This window comes from Phocoena sinus, chromosome 15 (assembly GCF_008692025.1).
Source record: "Phocoena sinus isolate mPhoSin1 chromosome 15, mPhoSin1.pri, whole genome shotgun sequence".
NCBI lineage: Eukaryota > Metazoa > Chordata > Mammalia > Artiodactyla > Phocoenidae > Phocoena > Phocoena sinus.
The window spans coordinates 64,964,157-64,989,789 of record NC_045777.1 but is presented as its reverse complement, the minus strand read 5'-3'; the positions used below and the strand labels follow the sequence as shown (position 1 = coordinate 64,989,789).

The 25,633-nt window shown below is 44.6% G+C and overlaps 2 protein-coding genes across 5 annotated transcripts in view; both read right to left on the bottom strand.

Moving 5' to 3' along the window:
- VPS35L (VPS35 endosomal protein sorting factor like) overlaps positions 1-24,216 on the bottom strand; it is a 134,907-nt gene extending 110,691 nt beyond the window's left edge. For 3 of the 4 annotated variants that reach the window (XR_004345827.1, XM_032605527.1, XM_032605528.1), the window contains exons 1-7: positions 23,720-23,779; positions 15,708-15,807; positions 13,039-13,206; positions 10,763-10,885; positions 8,183-8,207; positions 5,431-5,507; positions 1,678-1,806 (exon numbers count right to left, since the gene is read on the bottom strand). Coding sequence is in view for 3 of the 4 variants with exons in the window: in XM_032605527.1 (XP_032461418.1) it covers positions 1,678-1,806; positions 5,431-5,507; positions 8,183-8,207; positions 10,763-10,885; positions 13,039-13,206; positions 15,708-15,807; positions 23,720-23,736 (639 nt within the window). In the remaining variant the exon portion in view is untranslated. Of the gene's footprint in view, positions 1-1,677; positions 1,807-5,430; positions 5,508-8,182; positions 8,208-10,762; positions 10,886-13,038; positions 13,207-15,707; positions 15,808-23,719; positions 23,780-24,197 lie in introns of those variants that run through there. The other variant, XM_032605529.1, reaches the window with a different exon arrangement.
- LOC116740182 (charged multivesicular body protein 4b-like) lies at positions 19,844-23,757 on the bottom strand. Its single transcript, XM_032605539.1, has one exon. It carries the CDS (start codon positions 21,441-21,443, stop codon positions 20,784-20,786), a length of 660 nt encoding a protein of 219 aa, XP_032461430.1. The 5' UTR covers positions 21,444-23,757; the 3' UTR covers positions 19,844-20,783.
- Positions 24,217-25,633: the final 1,417 nt, after the last annotated feature.

Sequence of the window (25,633 nt, the reverse complement as noted above, 5' to 3'; positions counted from 1 at the left end):
TATACCATGCAGCAGCAGAATGGTACAGAGTGCTGATATTACAACATGGATGAACCTCAAAAACACGGTAAGCGAAAGGAGCCAGATGCGAAAGAGTACACAATGAGTGACCCCACGTACATGAGACGTCAGGAAAGGCAAATTCATAGTCAGAAAGCAGATCGGTGGTTTTTCTAAGGCTGAAAGCGGCAGCAGGGTTTGAGTGCTAACGGGCTTGAGGAAATTTGGGCAGGGGGTGGGGCGAGGGCGGGGGGTGGGCAGTGGCTATGAAAATGTTCTAAAACTGGGTTGGGTAATCGCTGGGCAACTCTGTAAACTTACTAAAAACTTCACTGAATGGTACATTTACAATGGTGGATTTTAGGACATGTAAAATATCCTCAGTAAAGCTGAAAAAACAAAGTGAAACCTTACTGCAGAGCAAATAAGGGAAACTGCTCACTTCTCCATATTCTGTACCTTGACTAGCTTTTTTGGATAAAGAAGGCAGTCTTTATTGCAAGTCAAACAGTTACTATTAGCTAGATGTGGAGTTAATTAAACAGTTTCATGATTATTTTCTTTGGGAAGACATGAATCAAATCTCCTCCAGATGTCAAACTCTTAGAAGTCACAGTTCTATACCACAATACTCTATGGAGAGATGTTGCCAACAAAAATATTTTGAAGAAGCTCTTGTTAGTTTAGATATTCTCTCACTTGAGCCACTCAGCAAGCAGCCTCCATCACATGCCTGCAGGATGAGAGAAACCTTCTTCAGAGTATTTGCTTTGTCAACTAACAACAGTGATGGAAGGGAAAAGGGCTTGGGTTTGCCTCTGTCATGAACACCAAAAAAAATAGCACCTGCCATACAAAGTGTCATCTTAAAAGACTTCAAGTACCCAGTGCAAAGACTCCCAGAGTAAGAAAACAAATGTCACATTCCCATGACAATAAACAAGAATGAAATCTTGTCATTCTGAACTAAAATGGCTGTTCAGAAATCCTCTATTAACTCTGCTCTGAAGAGCATAATGCTTACAGTATTCCTTTTACCGTGTACTTCTGAGCGTGTTTTGACAAGACGGGATGATCTTAAGAGTCAAGAAACAGAATAAGCTGTTTTCCCTGTGGAACTTGCTCTTGTGATCCAAGAGCTGTCATGGATTAACAAATTCATCAACAAAGAGGATTCAACAAACATACCTCTCTTAACACTGTATATACATTTTCTTTGTCACGTCACTATGCAGAACATGACCCCAAAATGCATATATCAGGGACACACAACCATTAGTTCCAAAGATACAAAGAAAATCTGGTCAAGGAAACCCAAAAGACAGTAGATCAATCTTTAGTCTACACAAATCATAAATGTGTCAGCTGATGTAACAGGGCCAATGAACTGCACAACCCTGGGGGGACATCAGTAATTCTGTAATCTAGGGTGAATTTCCTGGAACTGCACAGTGCACAACCTATGCAGCTGCACATGGTGGCCCTGGGATTAGCCATCTCATAAAAACACTGATTCATAATTATGGCCTTTCACAGGAAGTACGTGAAAATAGAACAGATGAAAAAATTAGGGTAAGACCCTGAAGGCAGGCCTCTGAAAATCTTAATTATCCACAAAGGAGTTTTACAAAGGAAATTCTGGGGAAAAAAAAAAAAAAAAAAATCACTCGACCTGACCTGGATGACTATTTTTAGAGCCTTCACTTTCTGGTCCGAGGCCCAGGCGTCCTTCAGCGACTGGTTGAGCTCTTCTATGCGGTTCACGTAATCCTGCTGAGTCAAATTCAGCAGCTCCTTCTGGGATCCCTGGGGGCAGAAAGCAGGAAGACACAGGCACAGAAGAAAAAACATCGTTGGACTCCCCCCCTGCCCCCATGAACAATACTGAGTATTAGCTGAGTTTTGGTCTCTAAGTTTTCCTCATATCCTGACCAGGATTGATAATTCTGTCTTGTAATCAAAGAGGTTCTGAGTTTTCTGCAAAGACGGCTAGAGGGCAGTGATTGAAAAACTGGCCTTGAACACAAGTCAGACCTGAGCCCATTCCCAGCTGAGCCACATTCTAACCGTATGATTCTAGGTGAGCTGCTTTCCTCCCTGAGTCTCTTCTGTGAACAGTGATAACAGGACTTACCTTATTCAACAAATAGTTATTGGGGGGTATTGTGTGCCAGGCAAGTATGGTGTACCAGATGCCCCAGATACAAAGGTGAGCAAAAAGACATTGTTTCAGCACTCATGGAGTTTAAGGTACAGAGGACAAGATGGACATTAATACAAACCGAGACAAATGCTCGAGGAAACAATTCTACAAAGACACATATCATAGTTCTCTGAATCTGAGGTGCCCATTTTAAGAAGCACAACTGTTTTATGTACCACTAAGGAAGAAAAAGTGCCGATCACGGACATGCACCAATTGAGAGACACAGTCCAATTTCAGGGATATTCAAATGTTGGGGGAAAGGTTCATCTCAGAATGGACTCTAGAATGGTGGTCAAGAATGGTTTCCTGGAGCAAGTGATGCTTGAGACAAACTCTCAGTGGTGTACAGGCGTTAACTAGGCAATGGAGGGTTGTTAACTAGACCAGGGAGAGAGCATTCAGGACAGAGAGCAGACCCAGCAAAAACCCACGGCAGAAGAGGGCAAGGTCATCACATGGATGAAATATTATAACATATGTAAAGACCTGGCACCACCCGGCACACAGTACATGCTCACTAATCCTTGCCTACTGCTAAGACGCTGATTGCACAGCTCACAGGAGTGAGGGTCATGCTAACCTGCATGAGGAGACCAGGAACCAAATCTTTTTCATATGAATGTTGCCTGGAATCCAAAGTAAAGAACTCTTTTTTTTTTTAATTGAAGTATAGTTAATTTACAATGTTGTGTTAGTTTCTGATGTATAAAAAAGTAATTCAGTTATACATATATATACTCTTTTTCATATTCTTTTCCATTATAGTTTATTACAAGATATTGAGTATAGTTTCCTGTGCTATACAGTAGGTCCTTGCTGGTTTTCTATTTTATATATAGCAATGTGTATATGTTAACCCCAAACTCCTAATTTATCCTCCTGCCCTTTCCCCTTTCGTAACCATAAGTTTGTTTTCTATGTCTGGAGCCTGTTTCTATTTTGTAAATAAGTTAATTTGGATCATATTTTAGATTCCACATATAAGTGATATCATATGATATTTGTCTTTCTCTGACTTACTTCACTTAGTATGATAAACTCTAGGTCCATCCATGTTGCTGCAAATGGCATTATTTCATTCTTTTTTATAGCTGAGTAATATGCCATTGTATAAATACACCACATTGTCATTATCCATTCATCTGTTGGACATTTAAGTTGCTTCCATGCCTTGGCTTTTGTAAATAGTGCTGCTATGAACACTGGGGTGAATGTATCTTTTCGAGTGAGAGTTTTCTCTGAATATATGCCCAGGAGTGGGAATGCTGGAATAACTCTTTATTAAAGGAATACAAGTAGGAGGTTCAGGAAATCTGAACTGATCCCAACTGGTCACTTGAACTGTGAGACAGGATCCTCCCTGCCCCTCTGCCGTAGGAAGAACCACGTGACTAGTTTGGGCAAATGGGTGGTAAATAGAGTGGCATGTGTCCCCTTTAGGCTGAGGCAGTGAAAAGTGACCCTTTCTTCAGCTCTGCTGTGACAACCCTGGAGCCATATGTTGAGATGGCAGCACCGTAAGATGGTGGTATGTCTGTCACCTACACTGGACGAGTAATGTGAGGAAGAAATAAACCTTTGTTATATTAAGCCACTGAGATACGGGGGTTCATTTGTTATCACAGCACAACCTAGTCTTATCCTGACTAATATGCTATGTTAACCTGGAAGCCATGGGGCAGCCATGTGCTCCTGTGAGCGGGGGAAGCAAGGAAACCAGTCTGCAGAAAAAAAAAAAAAGGAGAACTAGAAAGGGTCTGGAGGCTACACAGAAGCAAGAGACACAGAGGACAGCTGCTGGGGTTCTGGGTGGTTTTTCAGTTCCTGGTTCCAGGCCACTGTGCCTTTGGGTTCAGGGTAGTGCCCCAGTATCCTTCAATACAGTCCTTATTTTCCATGTAAGCCAGCTCAAGTGACTTTCAGATACTCAACAGACAAAAGAGCTTTGATAAAAACCCTTAGCAATTCCCTTCCTACCAGCCAAGGTTGACTGATGACATGCAGACTGAGGCTCTCGGGCGCCCTAATTCAAAATATGTCATTTCTGAATTGGAAAATAAAATATTGGACGATTAGACTCTGCGGAGCACCTAACAACTCTGGTCTTAGAGCTGGAAGGACCCTGAAACTGGGGCAAGATGCAGGACAGAGCAATGGCAACTGCCATTATATGGACCTCTGTGGATTTCAAAGCATTCCCATTCAGCCTACACAACTATATTTTTTATCCCCATTTTACAGATGAGGAAATGGGTATAGGAAGATGAATGGCCAAGGGCACCCCATTAATAAGCAGTCAAGCTAAGGCCTCTAGACTCATAATGGTGATGGTGACAGCAGCTAACACTTGCAAAGCATGTACCATGTGCTGGGTGCTGGTCTAAGCACTTCACATCCATTAACTCATGTAATCCCCTGTAATCACCCTAAGAGGCAGGTACTAGGTAGCACCCCCACTTTACAGATGAGTAAACTGAGGCACAGAGCTCAAGCTCTTAAGCACCTTGTCCCAAACTACAGAATTACCAAACAGTAGAGCCAGGATTCAAACCCGGGCAGTCTGGCTCCTGAGTTTGCCCTCTTAACCCCCATGGTATGCTGCCTCTCTAAATGATACTCCAGAGGATGCAAATTCACCACCTCCAGGGGCCAGGCTAGTAATGTTTATGAGTGAACTGGGCCAGGGAGGACCATGCAACCTGGACAGTACACACCCAGGTTAAATGCAAGAATGTGAGCCCACAGTTAGGTGGAATTTAAGAGAAGTCAGAAATCTGGATTTATACGTTAAATTTACTAATTTTTATGAGTTGGCAAGATTCATGTTCTTTAAAAGCACGTGCAGGCTAATTGAAAGAGTTCAGCAGCTGAGCGACCATGCATGGCCTCTGCAGCAGGCATGACCGTTTTACACTATACGAGGTGGCTTCCCGGGAGATGGCTACCGTTGGCTTTCACAGTTAGACCCTGTCCCCAGACACCCGGGGTTTGCTCAAGCATCACAGTGAGAAAAACGCCTTCAGAAAACCAGCCCAAGGAAGGCTCCTGTGAGCATGGCCAGCCGCGCCACTGGCATCTTTCCCTTGATCAGTTGGTGCCTCAGGAGGACTGAACACAATGCGCAGCTCGAGAATTAATCAGAGAGCAGCCACCGAGACTGACCTCACCTGGCAGAAACACGGGAAGCCCCGCCCCTCCCTGGATTCAACAACTGACTTGCTCACCTCCTCAAAATCATCCAGCTCCTCCAGCCTGGTCCGAACCTTCTCCGACATTGCGGATATGGCAGTCCCAGCTTTGCCTAAACAGAATGGATTCATGTCACACAGGTGGCTTTCCTCTGTCACCAATACCCCCAAAGGAAGGCATCTCTCACTCTACACTTCATCATGAATAAAGAGGCTGGGGAACAACTTCATTACAGAAAACTCCCTGAGATTTTGAAAGCAACTTCCTTAGGTAACCAAAGTTTCATCAGAAACATTTCTGCTTAGGAGCTGCCCGTGGGAGTGCAGTGGGCCAGCCTCAAAAAGGTTCTGCGACATCTGATATTTACAAACTTTTCACTGAATCATTTGTTTATTCCTAAAGAAAGGCGGTCCAGATAAGGATGCCAAAAATCCGTCATTTAATTGTTTTCCACAAACAAAAGGCCCTCTCAGGCTCATATTCACAGTGCAGAACTGTGGTACTAACAACTAACAAAACAACAATCCCACTGTCTGTCCAGAGGTGGAAACACTAGGGCTTCAAAGCCGTCTCTTCAAGCAAACAGGACTAGTGAGCCTCCTTCCATCATCCATCAGCACAACTCTTCCCATCAGCAGGGACTGGCGGGGAGAGAAGGGAAGGACTCCAGGCCACAGGCCGGTCACAGGACAGGGCTCTCTGGCCAGCTGGCTGCTGCCCTCTAGAGCCTCCTGTTTCAGAACCCTTTCTCCATCTTAAGGGTGTTTCTGTTCTAGACCAGAGGTTTCCTTGCTCCTGCCTACCGAACTCGCTCTCAGGAACTAAAGTTTACTCTTTTATGGCACTGCTTTCTTAGCTCTGGCGTTAACTCACACATTTGTCTGGGATCAGCTAAGGCACTGCTTTCTTAGCTCTGGCGTTAACTCACACATTTGTCTGGGATCAGCTGAGAGCATGGTACAATTATTCAATTACTAACAACTACTAAAATTACGGAGTTTCCAAATAATTTGATTTTTTTTACCTTACTTCTACTTTTCCCTTCATTTTGAAATATAGTACAGAACATGCATATATGTACATTTTAACAGATAATCATAAAACCTTTGTAGCCACCACCCAGATTGTACACTGTCTTGCTTCTTTCATTCACCACTGACTTTAGTTCATGAAGTTTGCCCCTGTCATTGCATAAAGCTCACACATTTTCACCACTGTTTAGCATTTTCCATTGTGTGACTACATCACAGTTTATTTCTTATTCTACCGTCAGTGGATCCTTGGGCTGTATCCTGCTTGGGGTTACTATGAACAATATGCTATAAACATTTCTGTGCATGTCTCCTGGTTCATATATGCATGCATTTCTTCAGGGTAGTTTCTCAAACTTTTACAGGAAGCACTTAAGGATGTGTTAACATGCAGATTCTGATTTTTACTAGGTCTGGCAGGGCCTGAGACTCTGCATTTCTGATGAGCCCCCGGTGATGTCAATGCTGCTGGTCCTTGGACCACACTTTAAGAAACATGGATTTGGGCAGAGCTGAAAAAATGCATTCTATAAAAGGCCATATATAAGTATTTTAGGTTTTGTGAGTCATACAGTCTCTGTCACAACTACTCAACTGCCATTATAGCACAAAAGCAGCCATAGACAATATGTAAACAAACCGGCATGGCTGTGTTCCAATAAGACTATTTACAGGATCAAACGGTGGGCCAGATTTGGCCTCCAGGATACAGTTTGCCAATTTCTGATCTAGGGTATATCCTAATAGTGGAACTGCTAGGTCAAAGGGTTGGCCCATCTTCAATTTGAACAGATAATGCAAAAGTGCTTTACACAGCGGTTGTGTCATTTTACACTCCCACCAGCAGCACGAGCGTTCCTGTTGCTCTACATTCTCACCAGCAAGTGGTATTGTCACTTTCTGACCTCTCCAAACTGGTAGATATGCAATGCTGTGATTTACTTTTTTATGGCTTGGGGTCAAAGTTATGCCCATAACAAAGGTGCTCCAACTCTCTTGATTTCTAGTGTGCTGCCCCAACCTGCAGAGAACAAGGAGAGTTGCAGCTGCCATACCAGCGATTTGCACATAAACCATGGCTGTGCTCCTCTGCACCCCAGTGATATAGCATCTAAGACAGTGGCTTCATAATCACCCAGGAGCTTTAAAAATGGAATTCCTGCATCCCCTTCCTCAAGATTAATTCAATAAGTGGAGTGGGGCCCAGTGGTCTGTATTTTTATGAAATATATATATATACACACATATATATATATTCCTCAAGTGAACTAGTGAACTAGCTGCTGAACAGCTAGTTTGAGACACCTTGGTCCAGACTGTGTCTTGGCACAAGAAATTGAGAACTGCCGTATTCAGGGACCAGTGGCTGATAAGACTGAGTGTGTGACTCCCTTTACCAGTGCATCTGTGTTTTCGCAAGGGATAATGACTTAAGGCAAAAGAAAGGATCTGTAAAAAGGAGAATTTCAACCATTTCCCAGCCAGTGAGGAGGCACATAGATGGGAGACTAATGCTCTGTAATCCCAAAGTCAAGCACTGAGTTTCTGTTTTCCTCCTAGTAAACTCTTTGGTCTTTTTTTTTTTCATTCGTCATCTAAATATGTATTTTGACTCTACTAAATCTATACATAATCTAGGAAATAATAGCTTCAATTGAATTAAACATCAGGATTGGATGTTTTTTTCCTTTGGAAAATTATATTAAAGGTAATGGGAGAATTCCCCATCAAAACAGTAACAACAGCGAAAACTCACCTTTTTCAGATCCCATAAAAAGATTCTGCAGAGGCAAAAAATATATGTTAATATTTTTTAAAACTTACTGGACCCTGTGACAAAAACTTTACTTATTGTTCAAGCAGCACTAAGACAACATGATCCATCGTTTTCCAACAAAGCCACTTATTTATCTAAATGAAAAACAGAAATATTTATTCAAAGGAGGAAAACACAGCTCACTAGAAACGACTAGAGATTCAAATTTCTACTCATTTCAGGACTCTCAAAATGAGCCCAAATAAAGCAACGCTTTGAGACAATGGTGGCAATGTGAAAGCATTTAGCTTACTCTAAATCAGGCTTTCACAACCTCGGCAATATTGACGTTATGGGCTGGAAAATTCTGTTGTGAGCGCCTGTCCTGTGCACTGTAGGATGTTTAGCAGCATCCCTGGCCTCTACCCACTAGATGCCAGTAGCACTCCCACAGTTGTGACAACCAAAAACGTCTTCAGGCATTGCCACATGTCCCCTGGGGAGTAAAATTACTCCTGGTTGAGAATCACGGTTTTATATTAAATCAGGGCAATCAGAAAACAGTAAGAAAAAGAATTAAATAGTTCAGCAATTCTGCTTAACAAGTATAGACTCTGGGAGAAGAGAGCAGAACCTTCCTAGTCGCTACTGAGTTCTCCCCTTCCTTCCTGCTCACAGCCCCGATTTTTGATGGGTGCACTGTGTACAGCCCACGACTACCTTCAAGACAAATGTAACCGGACATGTTGAGGGGACTCCAGGAAGTGTTCTTTTTTTTGGCCGCACCACTCGGCATGTGGGATCTTAGTTTCCCGACCAGGGATCAAACCCGAGCCCCCCCCCCCCCCGCAGTGGAAGCGTGGAATTTTAACCACTGGACCACCAGGGAAGTCCCAAGGAAGTGTTCTTGAATGAGAGAGGGTGCATCCCACTTTCCCCTTTCCGCCTTCTAACAACTTGGACGTGAGGTCACACTGAACATGACAGAGCAGCAAGACAGAAAGAGCTGGGTCCCTGATGACTTTGGAGCTGCCACATAGTCCTGGACTATCTGCCTCTAGACTTCTTTCCAGTATGAAGAGAGACGAACATCTCTCTTCTTTAGGGAGGGCCTCAGTCACAAGCTAGACCTTGACGACATAAGCATTAACCTGCTTTCCCCGGCTGAGCAACTTGCAGAGTACAAGGTAAGCTCCGGGCACTAGCCAACAACCTGACCTAGTGAGTGCCACCCAAAGAAGCAGTGAACTCCCAGCCCTGGCAGAAAACCCACCAGTGGGACTCCCTGAGCAACAGTAAGAAGTTAACCTTCTTCAGGGTGGCACTCTCTTCCCCTCGTAACTCTCTCCTCCCCCAGAGACACGACTCTGCGGCTCCAGTTCATTGTCTGAACTGTGCCTGATCCCCCATTCTTAACACATTTTTTGAGGAACGAATTAGCACGTTTTCTCCCAACTAACATTGACATAATAACTGAAACTTACAGAACGTCGGCGTTGGGGCAACATAACTGTGATACTGTGATTTATAAGAAGAAATATATGTTTAGTCTTTGTCCCAACTCCAGGCACAAAGCTCCTAACCCTTGGAATTTCCCAGGTGAGAGAACAATCCAGGAGGCTTCTGTTCTTTTTGGGAAGCACTCTCCTGTGATTTCTGGAAGCACCTGAGGATGGAGGCTGGTTGCCAGGGGAACCAACCACGTGATTAGAGGGTGGGAACTTTCAGTCCCACCTCCCTGATTTCTGGGGAGGCGAGAGGGGCTGGAGGTTGAATCAATCATCAGTGGCCAATGATTTAATCAATCATATCTATGTAACGAAGCCTCCATAAAAACCCGAAAGGAAGGGGTTCAGGGACCTTCCGGGTTGGTGAATCAGAACACATCCATATGCTGCCGTGCTGGACCCCAAACTCCATGGAAACAGACGCTCCTTTGTTCAGGACCTCACCCTAGGTATCTCTTCATCTAGTTACTGGTTTATAACCTTTAATATCCTTTGTAATAAACCAGTAGTCTAGTCAGTTCTGTGAGCCACTCTAGCAAATTAATTGAACCCAAAGAGGCGGTCATGGGAAACTCTGATTTATAGCTAGTTGGTCAGAAGCCAGGTAACAACCTGGACTTTTTTTTTTTTTTTTTTTGTGGTACGCGGGCCTCTCACTGTTGTGGCCTCTCCCGCTGCGGAGCACAGGCTCCGGACGCGCAGGCTCAGCGGCCATGGCTTATGGGCCTAGCTGCTCCGCGGCATGTGGGATCTTCCCGGACTGGGGCACGAACCCGTGTCCCCTGCATTGGCAGGCAGACTCTCAACCACTGTGCCACCAGGGAAGCCCAACCTGGACTTTTGATTAGCATCTGATGTGGGGACTGAGCCCTTAAGCTGTGGGATCTGGTGCTCTCTCCAGGTAGACAATGTCAGAATTGAGTGGATTTATAGGACACCCCACTGGTGTCAAAGAACTGCTTGGTGTGGGGGGAGCAAACCTACACACTGGAATCGGGTGCAGAATCGTAATAACAAAAAAAACCTACGAAATCTGAAGTAGACACTGGGAGAAAAGTATACTGGTACTCACGATAGAGAGCTTTTCCGTGGTAGTATACCGGGCAAGGATTTCTCCTCGTTTGCTGGCCCAAGGCTCAAAATCTGATCCTACAATGGAGTTATCATCTCTGTCACGTTTCTTTCTGGAGTTGTCCTAAGAAAAGGCAAGACAATCTCTTCAGCAGCAGTTTTTAAATCTTTTAAAAAAGTATACGCAATCATGGTGATGACAGATGATAACACAGTATTGTATAAGTGAAATTGCTAAGACAGTAGAACTTAAATGTTCTCACCAAAAAAAGGGTAAGTATGTAAGGTAATGTATGAGTTAACTCAATGGAGGGAATCCTTTCACAATGTATATGTGTATCAAAGCATCACATTGTACACTTTAAATATCTTACAATTTTATTTGTCAATTATACCTCAGTAAAGCTTAAAAAAAAAGTATGAGAAGGCAGACAATCCCTCACTGTAGAATGTAACAGATCTATCTAAAGGTTTACTATGATAAAAAAATTTCAGGCCAATTCACCACAGATGGACAATAAACCTATCAAAAGATGCTCAAACTCATTAAGAATCAAGGAAAGGCAAACTGAAAGAGATCACTTTTCAACAATCAGAATGGCAAGATTTAAAATGACTGATAGGGCTTCCCTGGTGGCGCAGTGGTTGAGAGTCCGCCTGCCAATGCAGGGGACACGGGTTTGTGCCCCTGTCCGGGAAGATCCCACATGCCGCGGAGCGGCTAGGCCCGTGAGCCATGGCTGCTGAGCCTGCACGTCCGGAGCCTGTGCTCCGCAACGGGAGAGGCCACGGCAGTGAGAGGCCCGCGTACCGCAAGAAAAATAAATAAATAAAAATAAAATAATATAAAATAAAATAAAATGACTGATAGTAGCCAGGTTGGCAAGGATGCAGGGCACAGGCACTCCAAAATACTGCTATGCTGATGGGAGTGTAAATTGGTGAACACTTTCTGGAGAACAATCTGGCAGTAACCATCAAAACCTTATGTATATGGGGACTTCCCTGGCGGTCCAGTGATAAGAGACTTTGCCATCCAATGCAGGGGGTGTGGGTTTGATCCCTGGTCGGGGAGCTAGGATCCCACACCTCAGGGCCAAAACACCAAAGCATAGAACAGAAGCAATATTGTAACAAATTCAATAAAGACTTTGAAAATGGTCCACATAAAAAAAAAAAACTTTATGTATATGTTACCTTAACCCAGTAATGAACTCCTAGGAAGTTACCCTGCAGAAATTCTTGCACGTAGGCACCAAGATCTATGTATGTTCAAGGACAAATGCGCCACTGCCTATACCGACAAACACCACACACGGTCTATGTGTCCATCATGGCAATTTAAATCATGTCCCTGGGAATTCCCTGGCGGTCCAGTGGTTAGGACTCTGGGCTTTCACTGCCGAGGACCCGAGTTCAATCCCTGGTCGGGGAACTAAGATCCCACAAGCCGAGCAGTGCAGCCAAAAAAAAAAAACCTAGAATCATGTCCTGTTCCTTACCAGACAATGCAGCTGTTCAAAATAAGAAGGTTGTTCTGTAAGTACTAATATAGAAAGTTCTCCAAGACATATTGTCAAGTTAAAAAAAAAAAGTATACACGTTTAAAAAAAAAAAAAAAGTAAATAGCTGTGTGCAGTGCCAGCAAAGAATGATGGTGGATTCTGAAGTCAGACTGCCCAGGCTTGAATTCCAGCTTGCATGTCACTTGACATCTCTGCTCCTCTGTGTGGACCTCTTTAAATGAAGCTTAGGCAGTATGAGAACCACACTTGGAATGCACTTGGAAAATACCTGCTATGCATTCAGCTGATACTCTTATTACTGCTGTTGTTGTTACTTATATGTGAGTGTGTATGTAAATGTTCAGAAATTGTTGTCATAAATATCTATGAAAATACAAAGAAAAAGTTGAAGAATATACATTACACTGACAGCACTGATGCCCTCCAGAGTGGAGAACAGAATGAGAACTGGTCAACTGGACTTCTCTGTAATGTTTGATTTTTTACATGAAAAATTAGTAAATTAGTTATGTGATTACATAAAAATAAATCCAAAATAAAGGGTATGAAAAGAGTGAAATGAAAATAAAGAATTTTAAAATGCTTTAAAACGAAAGAAGAAGAAGAAGCAGTTTCCAGGATCTACATGCTATGCAGTGTCACTGAGTCTGGATTATTTGAATTGTTACAACCCAAGTGCACTGCGTATTACTTGTTCAATGAAAATCCCCAACCCTGCACCCACAGGACTGACCATAGCTAGGAGCATTACCGTGGTAGCCACCAGGGATGCAGGGTCAGCAGAGGCCGCAAACATGGAGAGGGGGTCGGTCCCATCCAGGACGCTGCTCAGTGGGTCCACCACGGAGCTGGAGGATGAAGAGGACGTGGAAGAAGTGCTTCCTTTCCGGCTCACTTTCTTTGTCTTTGACTCTGTGACCTGTGGGGAAAATCTGTGGAGGTAAAATGGTAGTCTCCTATGACTTTTCCCAATGAAACACACAAATGGGTTTTCCCTTGTTCCGTTTCGAACTGACCATTCCTTTGCAGCAGGGACACTTATTTTTGTGACAAACTGACATGACTCGGAATCCCAGCTGTCGAGGAAGGGAAGGTGAGAAATTGGGGTTAGGAAGGGAGAGACAGGGTCTTTGAGATTTAGAAGATGATGCTATAAGTGAATTCTTACAGGGCCTTCTTACTCGAAGTGTGGTCTCTGGACAAGCCGCATGCACATCACCTGCCAGCTCATAAATCTGTAGACCCCCGAGCCCCACCCCGGACCCAGTGCAGCAGAATTTGCATCTTGCAGCAATGGTCCAGGTGGGGTAACGAACCAGCATACGGAAGATCCCAGAGTCGTCATTCTCGAAGACGGTCTCAGTGGCTCTGCGCGGCCAGCTCATCATCACAAAGCAGTGAGCGCCCAACTCCTCCCTTTCGGGAGAACTGTGTATGTGTTAAGAAGCAGGCGGGGGTGTTGGGGTGTGAAGCCATGTTCTTGTTCCACTGCCCCCAACCCTCCCCAACTTCAGAGGACCAGACCGTGGTGAACCCCTGAGCCGAGAGGATCCAACCAGAGCCAGAGTCTGTCTGCTGAAGGTTTAGGATCAACATCCAGAAGGGCTAGTTAGGCTCCACTCCTTTTTAAATGAGGAGGCTATAAAAATCCGGAACAATTCTTCAGAGAGAGAGAGGATGTAACAGCATGACGGAGAGAGGGCGTCGGATAAAAGAGAATTTGGCCTCTGTCCCCGGTTCCTGGAAAGGAGACTCCAAGTCCTTGGAGCATCAGTCATTCATGAGCCCCTCGATCACACCTGAGTTTATGCTGATGAGAGGATGCTGAAAGACCAAACATGTGATTAAAGGGCTCGGACTTTCAGCCAGGTGATAACCCTCACTGTAGAATATAACAGATCTGTCTTAAAGGTTTACTATGATAAAAAATTTTCAGGCTAATTCACCACAGATGGACAATAAACCTATCAAAAGATGAAAGAGATCTCACTTCAGCAGAGGGGAGGGAAGCTGGAGATCAAGTTCAATCACGTGGCCAAGGAATCAATCAATCGTGTGTGTCATAAAACCCCAATAAAAAGTTTGGACACCAAAGCTCAGTGGAGCTTCCCAGTCGAACACATGATGCACTGGGAGGTGATGCACACCCTGACTCCACAGGCAGAGGACAAGGAAGCTCTGCATTTGGGACCCTCCCCCTTGCCCTATATGTCTCTTAATTTGGCTGGTCCTCATGTGCATCTTTTATAATAAAAATATAAGCATAAGTATTTCACTTTTCTGAGTTTTGTGAGTTGTTCTGGTAAATTATCAAACCTGAGGGAGGTCTCTGGAAACCCTTGGATTTGTAGCCAGTTGGTCAGAAGTGCAGGTGGCCTGGGGACCCCCAAATTTACAGCTGGAGTCTGAAGCTAGGGCAGTTTTATTGAAGACCATGCCCTAAACCTGAGGTGTCTGACACTAACCCTAGGTAACTTGGTGAAGTGCCTCCCACTGGTGCATGTTTGTTGTTCCTGTCTGCCTGGCATCCATTCCTCCATCTCCCAGGCTCAACAGTCCACATTTTCTTTGGGAAGGCAGCCTTGCCTGACTTTCAGCTCTTAAAGGCCTGGTGGAGTGGACTCTGCTCCTGGCTCCCAGGGTGGGCAGGAGCCCCAACCCAACCAATCAGCATATTCTACACCCCAGTCACCAGGGTTGATTCAGGGAAGGACACGTAACCCGACTGGGCAAACAGAAAATGCAGAGAAGACACTCTCCCTGATGTTGGGTTTGAGTTCCTGAGATTGGAACCAACTCACTGGTGGGTCAGCCGCAGCCACTCGAGCCCGTGGGGATTTGAGGGGCCCTGGGAGGCTGAAGCTTGGTCTTGTGACCTCCTGCTTTATGTAATCACCTCTGTGTGTTCTCAGGTTCTCTGCCATTCAGAAACATCACGTCCTCAGTGTCTAGTGGCATCTGTCAACCTCATCCCACCCATGATGGCAACCAAGTAGCTTCTATTACTTGTTAATAAAGAAGTGCTAACTCAGATGAGAGAATCTATGACTCTTGCTTGCCTTTTGTTTTGTTTTTTAAATAAACTCACAGATGGACTAAGATGCTATTCAGGACAGCACCTTATATTAGTAATTAGAGTGATCTTAATATTCCAAATAGGCAAATTAAGAAGTATTTTGTTTACACCTCCAAATCAGGAACAAAGGCATTCCATATGCATGATCACCTCACTAATATGAGAAAGGGAATAAAAATGATGGTGGGTGAGACCAACATCACAAAAAAAATGGGGCAGAGAACAAACTGGTTGATTTAAATATGCAAAAGCACCCACCACTGGCAAAATGAGAAAGACCCAGGAATACTGTCTATAATTTTATGGAATAAGAATGTCACAGAGGGACCCTTGACAAAACTTACAGTTATGGGTTTCAGTGGGTGATAGTCCCCAAATTCCAGTGGTACAGCCTCCAACCGGCATGATGCAAACTCAGCCTTGTAGTTCCTGTTCCTGGAATGCCTGGTAAACAGCAAAACCCAGAAACCAATTAGTTGGAGATGCATACACACTGAAAACTTTTTGCTGAGACTTCCTCATTGATGAGACAGTTTACAGTGGAACAACATTTTTACCAAGACCAATAAGAAGTGGTAAATTTAAAAAAACATTTAAAAAAAAATCAGTTTGAAGGTATAAGGAGCTGCCGAGGCAAACAAGACCTGCGAGGACAGACGCCAGAACAAAGGGAAGCTCACTGAAGTGAAGCCAACTTTCTTGCCCAGCTGTCTCTCACAGAGCATTTTGATTCTTGGCATGGGACAAGAGCCAGGCAGAGGGCAGCTGCTAGGGGGCAGAGTAACCAAAGAAGCTTTAAGGAAAATTCACAGGGCTGTAGAGATAAACTAGGGTTCAGGGCTATGGAGACAGCCAGGGCTTGAAGGGAGAGATTCTGAAGAGAAGGCAGTGCAGAGAAGTGAGAGATTCGGTCCTGGTTTCCCCTCAAAGTATTCTCCAATTAAGCTGTGGAAGAGCAAGAGGAATAAGCCAAGTAGATGAAGAGCAGAGAGTTTTCGTCAGTCTTGCGGAGGCTTAACAAGTGAAGGGGTTAGTGAGAAGGAACATAAAAGGGGAGAGATCACCCACATTGAAGCATGGAGAGGAAAAAAGATGAAAAGCACAGAAGAGTGCATAAGGGACACGAAGAAAGGTCTAACACACATACGATCTGAATTCCAAAGAAGAGAGGAGGAACAGGCAGAGCAGTATTTGAAGAGATAATCGCTAAAAATTTTCCCCAACTAAAGAAAGACACTGATTCACAGATTCAAGAAACGCCTGTGCCCCAAGCAAGACCAGTACAAATCAAAACAAAAAACAACCATACTTAGGGCCTTCATAGTAAAATGGCTGAAAACGAAAAAGAGAGGATTTCTTAAAAGGAATAAAGATATGTTATTTTCAAAGGACAACAGTAAAGATTATTATCTCAGCACAGAAATAAGAGCCACAAGACAAAGGAATGATACCTTTAAAGTACTGTAAGAAAATAATTCCCAACCAAGAATTCTAGACCTAGTGAAACTACTCTGTGAACATTAGGGCAAAAGAAAGAAGTTTCTAGTCAAAGAAAAAGGAGAACAGCAGCACCAGCAGCAGAACCACACCTTTTTTTTAAATGCTGAGAGTAGAAGGAAAATGATCCCAGCTGAAAGCAAAAAATATATGCTAACATTATATATATATGCACACATGTGTGTACACATGCATATATACTATATAATACTAAGGAGCATACAAAAGATAAAGGTGTAGGTAAAACTAAATATCGACTACAAAAAATAACTTCTTACGGTGTTTAAAATATATATAGAATTAAAATGCATGAGAACTAGAACATAAAAGGCAGGAGAGGTGCTACGATCTGAATGTGTGTCTCCCTAAAGTTCACAGGTTGAAATCCTAACCCACAAAAGGTATTAGTAGGTGGAGCCTTTGAGAGGTGCTTACATCTTGAGGGTACAGCCCTCATGAATGGGATCAGTAACCTTATAAAAGAGGCTCCAGAGAGCTCCCTAGCCCCTTCCACCATGTGAAGACACAGTGAGAAGGTGCTGGCTATGAGCCAGGAAGAGTGCCTTCACCTTGACCATGCTGCTGCCATGATCCTGGAGTTCCAGCCTCCAGAACTGTGAGAAATTAAATTTTGTTGTTTATAAGTAAACCAGTCTGGGGGACTTCCCTGGTGGTCCAGTGGATAAGATTCTGTGCTCCCAATGCAGGGGGCATGGGTTCGATCCCTGGTTGGGGAACTAAGATCCCACATGCCACACAGCACAACCGGAAAAAAAAAAAAAGAAAAAGGAAAACCAGTCTGTGGTATTTCATTACAGCAGCCCAAACGAACTCAGACAGAAAATTGGTACCCAGAGCGGAGTGCTAGTATAACAAATATGGAAGCAGCTTTGGAACTGGATAATGGGTAGAGGCTGGAAAAGTTCTGAAGTATGTGCTAGAAAAAGCCACTACCCTGAATGGACTGATTATCCAGTGATTATTGTGAGGGCTCAGAAAGAAGAGAGGAAAGCTGTAGAGAAAGCCTCAACCTTCTTAGAGAATACCTAAGTGGTGGTAAACGGAATGTTGGTAGAACCGCAGAAGGGAAAGGTCATTGTGATGAGGCCTCATACAGAAGGAGGAACACGCTTTTGGACAATGGAGGAAAGCAATCCTTGTTATAAAGTAGCAAAGAGCCTGGCTGAATTAGTCCGTGTCCTGGTGTTTTGTGGAAGGCAGAATTTGTGAGCCATTAAATTTGGATATTTGGCTGAAGAAATTTCTAAACAATGTGTTGAAGGTGCAGCTTGGCTTCTCTTGAATGCCTACAGTAAAATTCAAGAAGAGAGAAATGACTTAAAGACAAAATGGCTGACCAAACGGCAAACAGGCTTAAAAACCTGGAAAACTCTCAGTTCCAAAGAGCACAGGAAGCTGGCCCCTTTGTTTCCTTGGCCTCCAGATGCCTTGAATTCATCCCTTCCACGCCCCCCCATTCTCAGCTCCTTGACTTCATTAATATGTGTATGAACCCCGAATCTAATTGTGCCGTGCAATTAATCAGCTTTACTCAATAAGCCCCACCTACTCAGACATCTAACACAGTACAAAAGAACTGAGAGCCCATGTAATTTCGCTTCCATCCCTTTCTAAATAAATTTCGCTTCGAGTGTAGGAAAGGAGAAAAGCTAGTTAACAATATAGACCGGCCTCTACTTGTGTTTTGTTTTTAAAGGAAAACCCCTACCACAATACACTGCCTAGTCCCTTTGGGTTACATGTACTAAATATATACTGTCTTCATCTTCCAAAAATATTTCAGTTGAATTCATTTATGAAATATTCTTCCAAACTCCTTTTAATATGCTACCAGCCAATCCTTGATTTATAAAACAAACAAAACCCCAAAGAATAAATTGGAAGTCTAGTCATCAACAGCCATAATGGAGTTTAAAAAATCAACTTATACTTTTCCTCCTTTCAGATCACTCTTAACTTTATCAATAGAATTTTGAAAAGTTAATTTAATAGAATGAGTAGAAATGTAATCTGACTTGAAATTCAACTGCAAATGTGTTGTTCATCACCATAATAATTATTAACGAATCAACAGCTAAAAAAAGGATAGTATCAAAAGAGCAGTATGACTTGATACACAACAACCAAGTATCAGTTCTCATTTATTATGTGCTTATTATTGTTGGGGCCCACAGCGGGCCACCCCCAAATATGGCATATTATCTTGAATTAAAGTTACTTAAGAAACTTAAGGAAGAGCTGATGTAGAGGGACACTCTGACCCTCCTCTCTGTCTCCCTGAAGGTAGGAAATAAGTCTCCCCTGTGAAAGGTGCCCACCTGCATCTGGAGGTAGAAGGACACCCTTGTCACCAGAGATGGGGAACTCAGGGCCAAGAAGCCTATATAAACGAACCTTGTTATTTCTTTAATACCACAAGCCTGCTGTTTAGATTCTTCACTAACTAAGCACCCAAAGCCCAATTTTCTTTGTTCTGTCAATTCCTCACAAATCTGGTCTCTTTGTCTAAAAAGTATAAAACCTGCCTGTTTCAGCCACTTCTTAGGTCCTGTATCTATGAGACCTCCAGAACACACAAATTAAAATGTGTTTCTTTTTCTCCCATTAACTTACCTTGTGTCAATTTTATTATTGGTCCAGCCACAAGAACTCAAGAGAGTAGGAGGGGGAATTTCCTCTCCCTGACACTATATACCAGGATACAGGACAAGCCCTTTACCTCTATTTCCTATGAGGTAGGTACTATGATTATGCCCATTTCTCAGATGGAGAAGCTGAGGCTGTTGGTAACTTGTGAGAGGTTAGCAAGTGATACAGACAGATGCAAACTGAGGCAGCCTGCCTCTAGGATTCAGTAGTTCTACAGATCATCTATAGGTCAACTTGAGAATTCAAAAAAGCAATTGTCTTTTTTTTTTTTTTAAGGACTGCGCTTTGAAATGATTTTTTTTTTTTTAAGTGTGAGGGGAGGGAATTCTTTGGGGAAAAAATACTTGTTCTGGAAAAACCTTTTAAAAAACAAAAGGGAAGGAAACATTTACCCTTGCCGTAAGTTCATGTCAAGTTGCTATTTCGAGTTTTCAACCATTTCTTCCATTATTTCCTCAAATTTGCTCTCAGTTCCCTAGTGTCTCCTATAGGTTGAGATGTTAAAAGCATTTTCTTCAATGCCTGGGTCTTTAGTAAGGCTAACAGTGACCTCTAGTGGGCATTTTCTCAAAAAGCCTTACTCTTCTTCTCGCGAACATGAGCTGGTAAGCTGGTAAAAATACCCTCAACTCCCAGCAATGCGAAAGGGTGGTCTGGCTCCTTGGCAGCTGCCACAGAAAAAAGGCCAACATTTCATACCTCCACTCCTAGCTTGGTCTGGCCTCTGGCTACTCCAAGTGTGAGTCACAGATCACCAACAAGAGCATCACCTGGGGAGTACTGAAATACCCCTACAGAATCAGGGTCTGCATTTCTCCAGAATCCCCAGGCGACTGATATGCACATTAAAGGTCGACACTGCCCTGTTTTTAAATTATTTACATTGGGTAACATGAATGTGTAGAAATCCTACTACCAGTTACCAAATTAATCTCCTTATACTGGAAATACCGAAATCCAATAACTGCTTTTTAATTCTCAAGTGACTTTTTTTTTTTTTGGATTTGCAAATACAGTTTATTTTACAGAAAATTCAACATTATAAACAGCAGACACCTCCCAGCCCCCCACCCCCCTCCCCCCACCCCGTACCACTGGGTGCAGACCATGCTACGCAGAGTGAGCAGTGATGCAGCCCTACTGCTTTGGAGGGAGATTCGAGAGCGATGGAACCTGCCTGCCCCACACACGCACGCGCCTGCCTGCCTCACAGGCCACCAGAGTCTGTCTGGGCCCAGCCCGCGCTGGACCAGTTAAATGGATCCAGCCCAGGTCCCCAATTCCTTCATGTCGTCGTCTTCCTCTTCCTTCTTCTTGGTGGGTTTTGATGGTACGGATATAGAAGGAACATTTGGTAGAGGGAATGTTTCCGGTCCACTGATTTCCAGCAAATTCTTGCCTAGTTCCTCCTGTTCTAGTTCTTCTAATTCTGCCATGAGCTCATCCTCGTCAAACTCTTCTCCAAACCCTACAGGTTTTGAAATAGCTGTTGAAATCTCTTCTGCAAGTTCCTGCTGATCAGCAATGTTCTGCATTAACTCATCAACTTTATCGATGTCCATGTTGTCATGGGCAGCCTTCATGGCTTTGGCGGCATAGCCCATGTTCTTGAGCACCTCGGTGTTGGTGTTAGCATTCTCCAGGGCCTCTCGCTGGAACTCGATGGTTGACAGTGTGCCGTTGATCTGTGCCAGCTGCTTTTCATACCTCTTCTTGCGCTTCAGTGCCTGGAGGGCAGCGCGCTTGTTTTTGGTGCCATGCTTCTTGGCGGCTGTCAACTCCTGCTTGATCTTCTTCTCCAGGAATTCCTGTTTCTTACTTAGCATCTCCTCCGTGTCCCGAAGCCTCTGGATGGCCTCCTGGGGGGTCGGGCCGCCCTTGCCCTCAAGTGACTTTTTAATTACTAATGACATAATCTGGCAACACAGTTTTTTATCCCCCAATCACAATATACTCCCCCTCCCCAATAGAGTTAAAATGATGTAGAAATTCTGACTCCAAGGAATGGTATTTTTAGCAGTGCTATGACCATAGGACTGAACAGGAAATGTAATCCACAGTGCACTGGACATCTCACAGGTGAGGTCAGTAATAACAAAAAGTGTGGGTGAGAAGAGGCATGCTGGGGAGACACATGAAAACACAGCAGGACTCAGGAACCTTGCTACCCAGGAATCTCAGCCCGGGACCTAGACTGTAGGGCCATATGACAATAATGATTAAGATCAGAGGTTTGGGACTTCCCTGGTGGTTCAGTGGTTAAGAATCCGCTTGCCAATGCAGGGGACACGGGTTCGATCCCTGGTCTGGGAAGATCCCCCATACTGCAGAATAACTAAGCTTGTGCACCATAACTACTGAGCCTGTGCTCTAGAGCCCATGAGCCACAACTACTGAGCCCGTGCACTGCAACTACTGAAGCCCGTGTGCAGCAACAAAGACCCAACGCAGCAAAAAAAAAAAAAAGATCACAGGTTTGAGTTCCAAACCTCAGTGCTCCTTGCAGGCTATAAAGCTAAATGAACTGCTTCATCTTTCTGTCTCCACTTTCTTATCTGCAAAATGGGGTTTTTAGGAGATGAGATGTTGCACGTTCAGCACTTAGCACAGTGCCTGGCACAAGATAAAGGCTCGATAAATGTCAAATTTAATGACAGAAACATGTTTCTCCTCTGAGGGCCTCCTCAGTCTCCTCATTCATTCCATAAATATTACTCAGCACCTACTATCTGCCAAGCTCCATGCCAGGCTCTGGAGATACAATGATGGTTAAAACTCAGCCCCTTTAACTTAAGAAGCATCAAGTCTAGTGGGCAAACTGAAAGATGAACACACGCTACCACAGACAGAAATGTTTAGAGCACAGTCAGACTAGGAACTGTGGAGACCCTAGATGCTAAAGGGCTTATGGCATCTCTCTCTGTAAAGTATACCAAAGGTTAAAATGCACTGGGATTAAACAGCATCTTCCTGGATCTCTGATTACAAAATTCCAGCCAGATAAGTGCATTAAAGCTATATGTTTTGGTATATAAGCCTTAGTGATTTCCTAAAAGGGGTTTTGCTTGACTAGGTCAAAGAAAACTCAAGGTAGGTAAGAACTCACTGACATCCAATCCTGATTTACCATACCGAGACTTTTGAAGGAAGACTCTGAGTTAGACATGTGAAGGGAACAAGAGAAAGACCGCTGTTTATCAAGCATAAAATCAGAAGTATGTATCTGATTATTTCTAAGGTCCAGGGCTGTATATTTTTTCATTTGCTCACTCACTCACTCATTCAATGTAAACCACTTTGCATCATTTGCAGAGGAAGATCAGAAAATAATCTCCCTTTCTCACGTGCCCAAATAATTCCACTACTACCATCACAACTTGCTCCGGTTCTTCACACACCCGCAGCAGCAGCTGGAGCCTGAAGCGCCAATCACTCCTAGCTACTCCAGCCACAAGAGGCCGACAGGCCCAGCCGCCTTGAAACGCGCCATTAGCTTCTTCTTGATGACCTCCTATTCATCCTCCAAAACCCAATTTAAGGCTCTTCCTCTCTCAAACCTTCCCCAAGCCGCCAGGTGTGCCTAATCCCCAATGCCTTCTTTGGATATCCTTCTATTCAGAAGCTTATCTGCGCCACTAAACTGTCAGCTCTTTGAGGCCAAGGAGTACGTCTGAGGGTTGTGTATCCTGAATGCCCAGTGCAGGGCCCTGCACAGAGTAGGATGAATGGCAGCCATTTCACAGATGAGAAAAGCAAGTCTCCTCTAGATGAGCCCAGTCATTCAGAAAACTGCCAGGTCTTCCGAGTCGTCCAGACCGGAGCTGAGCCCACCATTTTCTGCAGCCATCTCCCCCAGAACCCGCGCCAACTTCTGGGAAAGCGGAGGCCGGGGAACTTGAGCTTTTTTTAGGGAATGAATGGAGAGGGTGGCGTGGAAGGCGCGGGGAGAGGTAGCGGAGGAGGGAACCAAGATCCCATCCGTCCGGCTTCAGGGAGGTCCTCTGAACCCGGGTAGCGGCCGGGGATCTGTGGTCAAGACCACCCGGAGATGGGGTGGGAGACTCTACCAAACCCAACAGAAAGCAGTTCACACACTCCCTCGCAGAGACACACACCGAGACAGAGACAGAATCCCAGAAACAACCAAAGACACCACCTCCCTTAAGCCCAGCCGCCGCTTCCTTCTTACCAAGGAAAGACCGCCATCTTCCCAGTCACATGACCGCTACTTCTGGCACCGCCAGCCCAATTCGCCCTTCCAGACCACGCCCCGCCCGGGGGCCATGTTTGTAAGGGGCGGACGCCCCTCCCCGCAGGGTCAGGGCCGCCATGTTTGTGAGGGGCGGGGCGCCCTCCCGCAAGGCACGGGCCTTGCCGCTCGGGAGGCCATGATTATGAGGGGCACCGCAGGCCTGGTGGCTGCTGGTACCGCAGCGCTGACATGAGCTGGCACTTGCGGCAGGTGGCCGCCTGGCCAGCCGGCGCCCTCTGGAGGCGGTGAAGAATCCAGACACCTGCGGAGAGAAGACGCTAACCGCGGCTGGGGTGGGAACAGCGTCGAGCCTGCGCGTGCTTTTGCGGCTAATTAGCAGTTTGGCTGGGTAAGCCACGCCCCCTCTGCAGGACACTGCGCCCACCTCCGTGCACCGGGGAATTTAGGCACTTACAGTACCCACCTCCCAGGACTAACAACCTGGGTCTCTAAGGGCAGCCCTAGATCCAAATGGGACAGCTTTCGACTGGAACTAAACTAACTGGAGAAAACGGGGTCAGCATTTCACCCCACTTGGCGAAGCCGTACGTTTCTATGAAGGTGGATATCCGTTTCCACTACAGAACTTCCGTGCTCTAGTCTAGTCTTCTCTGATTAAAAAAAAAAAAAATCACAGGATATTTTACTAAATGGTTGCCATAGTAAGCATGTGTCACGCCCTGTGCTGAACACTTTGCGTTCACTCTTCATTTACTCCCCACTGCAGACCTCTGAAATTACGGCAACCGGGATTTGACCTGACCCCAGACCTACTAGTTTAACAGGGGAGATCTAACGGAGATGACTGTTGGTTAACAGTTGGTTCATCACAAGGCATCTGATCCTCACTTTTTTCCCTTTTTCTTTGAAGTGTCTTTTCTGACAGGAGGAGGTCAGAAAACCACATTCTCAAACATCTCCTCAGGAAAAGGCAGTAGAACACACCCTAACCCTCTAACGGAATACGTAGTTTATTTAGCACTCTGAGTCCTAGTTTCTTCAGCTGTGAACTTAGGATAATTCTGACCGAGGTGAAGGGAGATGATTATCAAATGCCCGGCAAATGGTCAGCACTCAGTTGAAGCAGTACATCACTCACTTGGCAGGCTGAAAAATCATATTGTAACTTCTGTGACCTTTCTGATTTCAGAGCTTTTCTTTCCAGGGCCACAGACGATGCAGTGTATCATAAAGCAGGGCTTCTCCCGTTTGAATTGCACAGACTCACCCGGGGATCTTAAAGGCAGGTTCTGATTCAGCTCTGGGGCAGGGCCTGGGCTTCTGCATTTCTAACAAGTCCCCGGGTGGCACTGCTGCTGGTCTCTGGATGCAGAAGGGGCTGTGATCGTTGTGGGTGGTAAAGGTGGGGAGGGGCAAAGAACACAAGCAGTGGCAGAGCAACAGCGTGCGCTCCTCAGCACATTCAGGCACACCCACTGATTCTGAACTCTTTAATAATGTCAGGTGTGTTACACAGATAATGGAGGTAACCCTGAAACAGGCTGTTATAAGTTATGTAAAGTGTGAAAGGGGATTCTTCCCACCATAGGCTGAGAAGCAAAACCACGCTTCTGGTGGCAACTTTGTCAATCACCTCAAGAAACTGCGTTGAGAGCCATAGAGAAACTGACCAAAAGGGAACAGATTAAATAAATAAGTGAAAAGGTAATATTTTACTGTCAAGTATAATTTTGGTTAGACATGGTATTTGTTCTCAGAGCTGTCCTTTAGAGCCTAACCGACGTGACTCCACTGCACCATACCCCAATCGGATTTGCTGCATTCCATGACTGAAAGTCTTTTTTAAATTTTTTATAACCTACATGTATGCCCACTATGGTGTGTTACAGA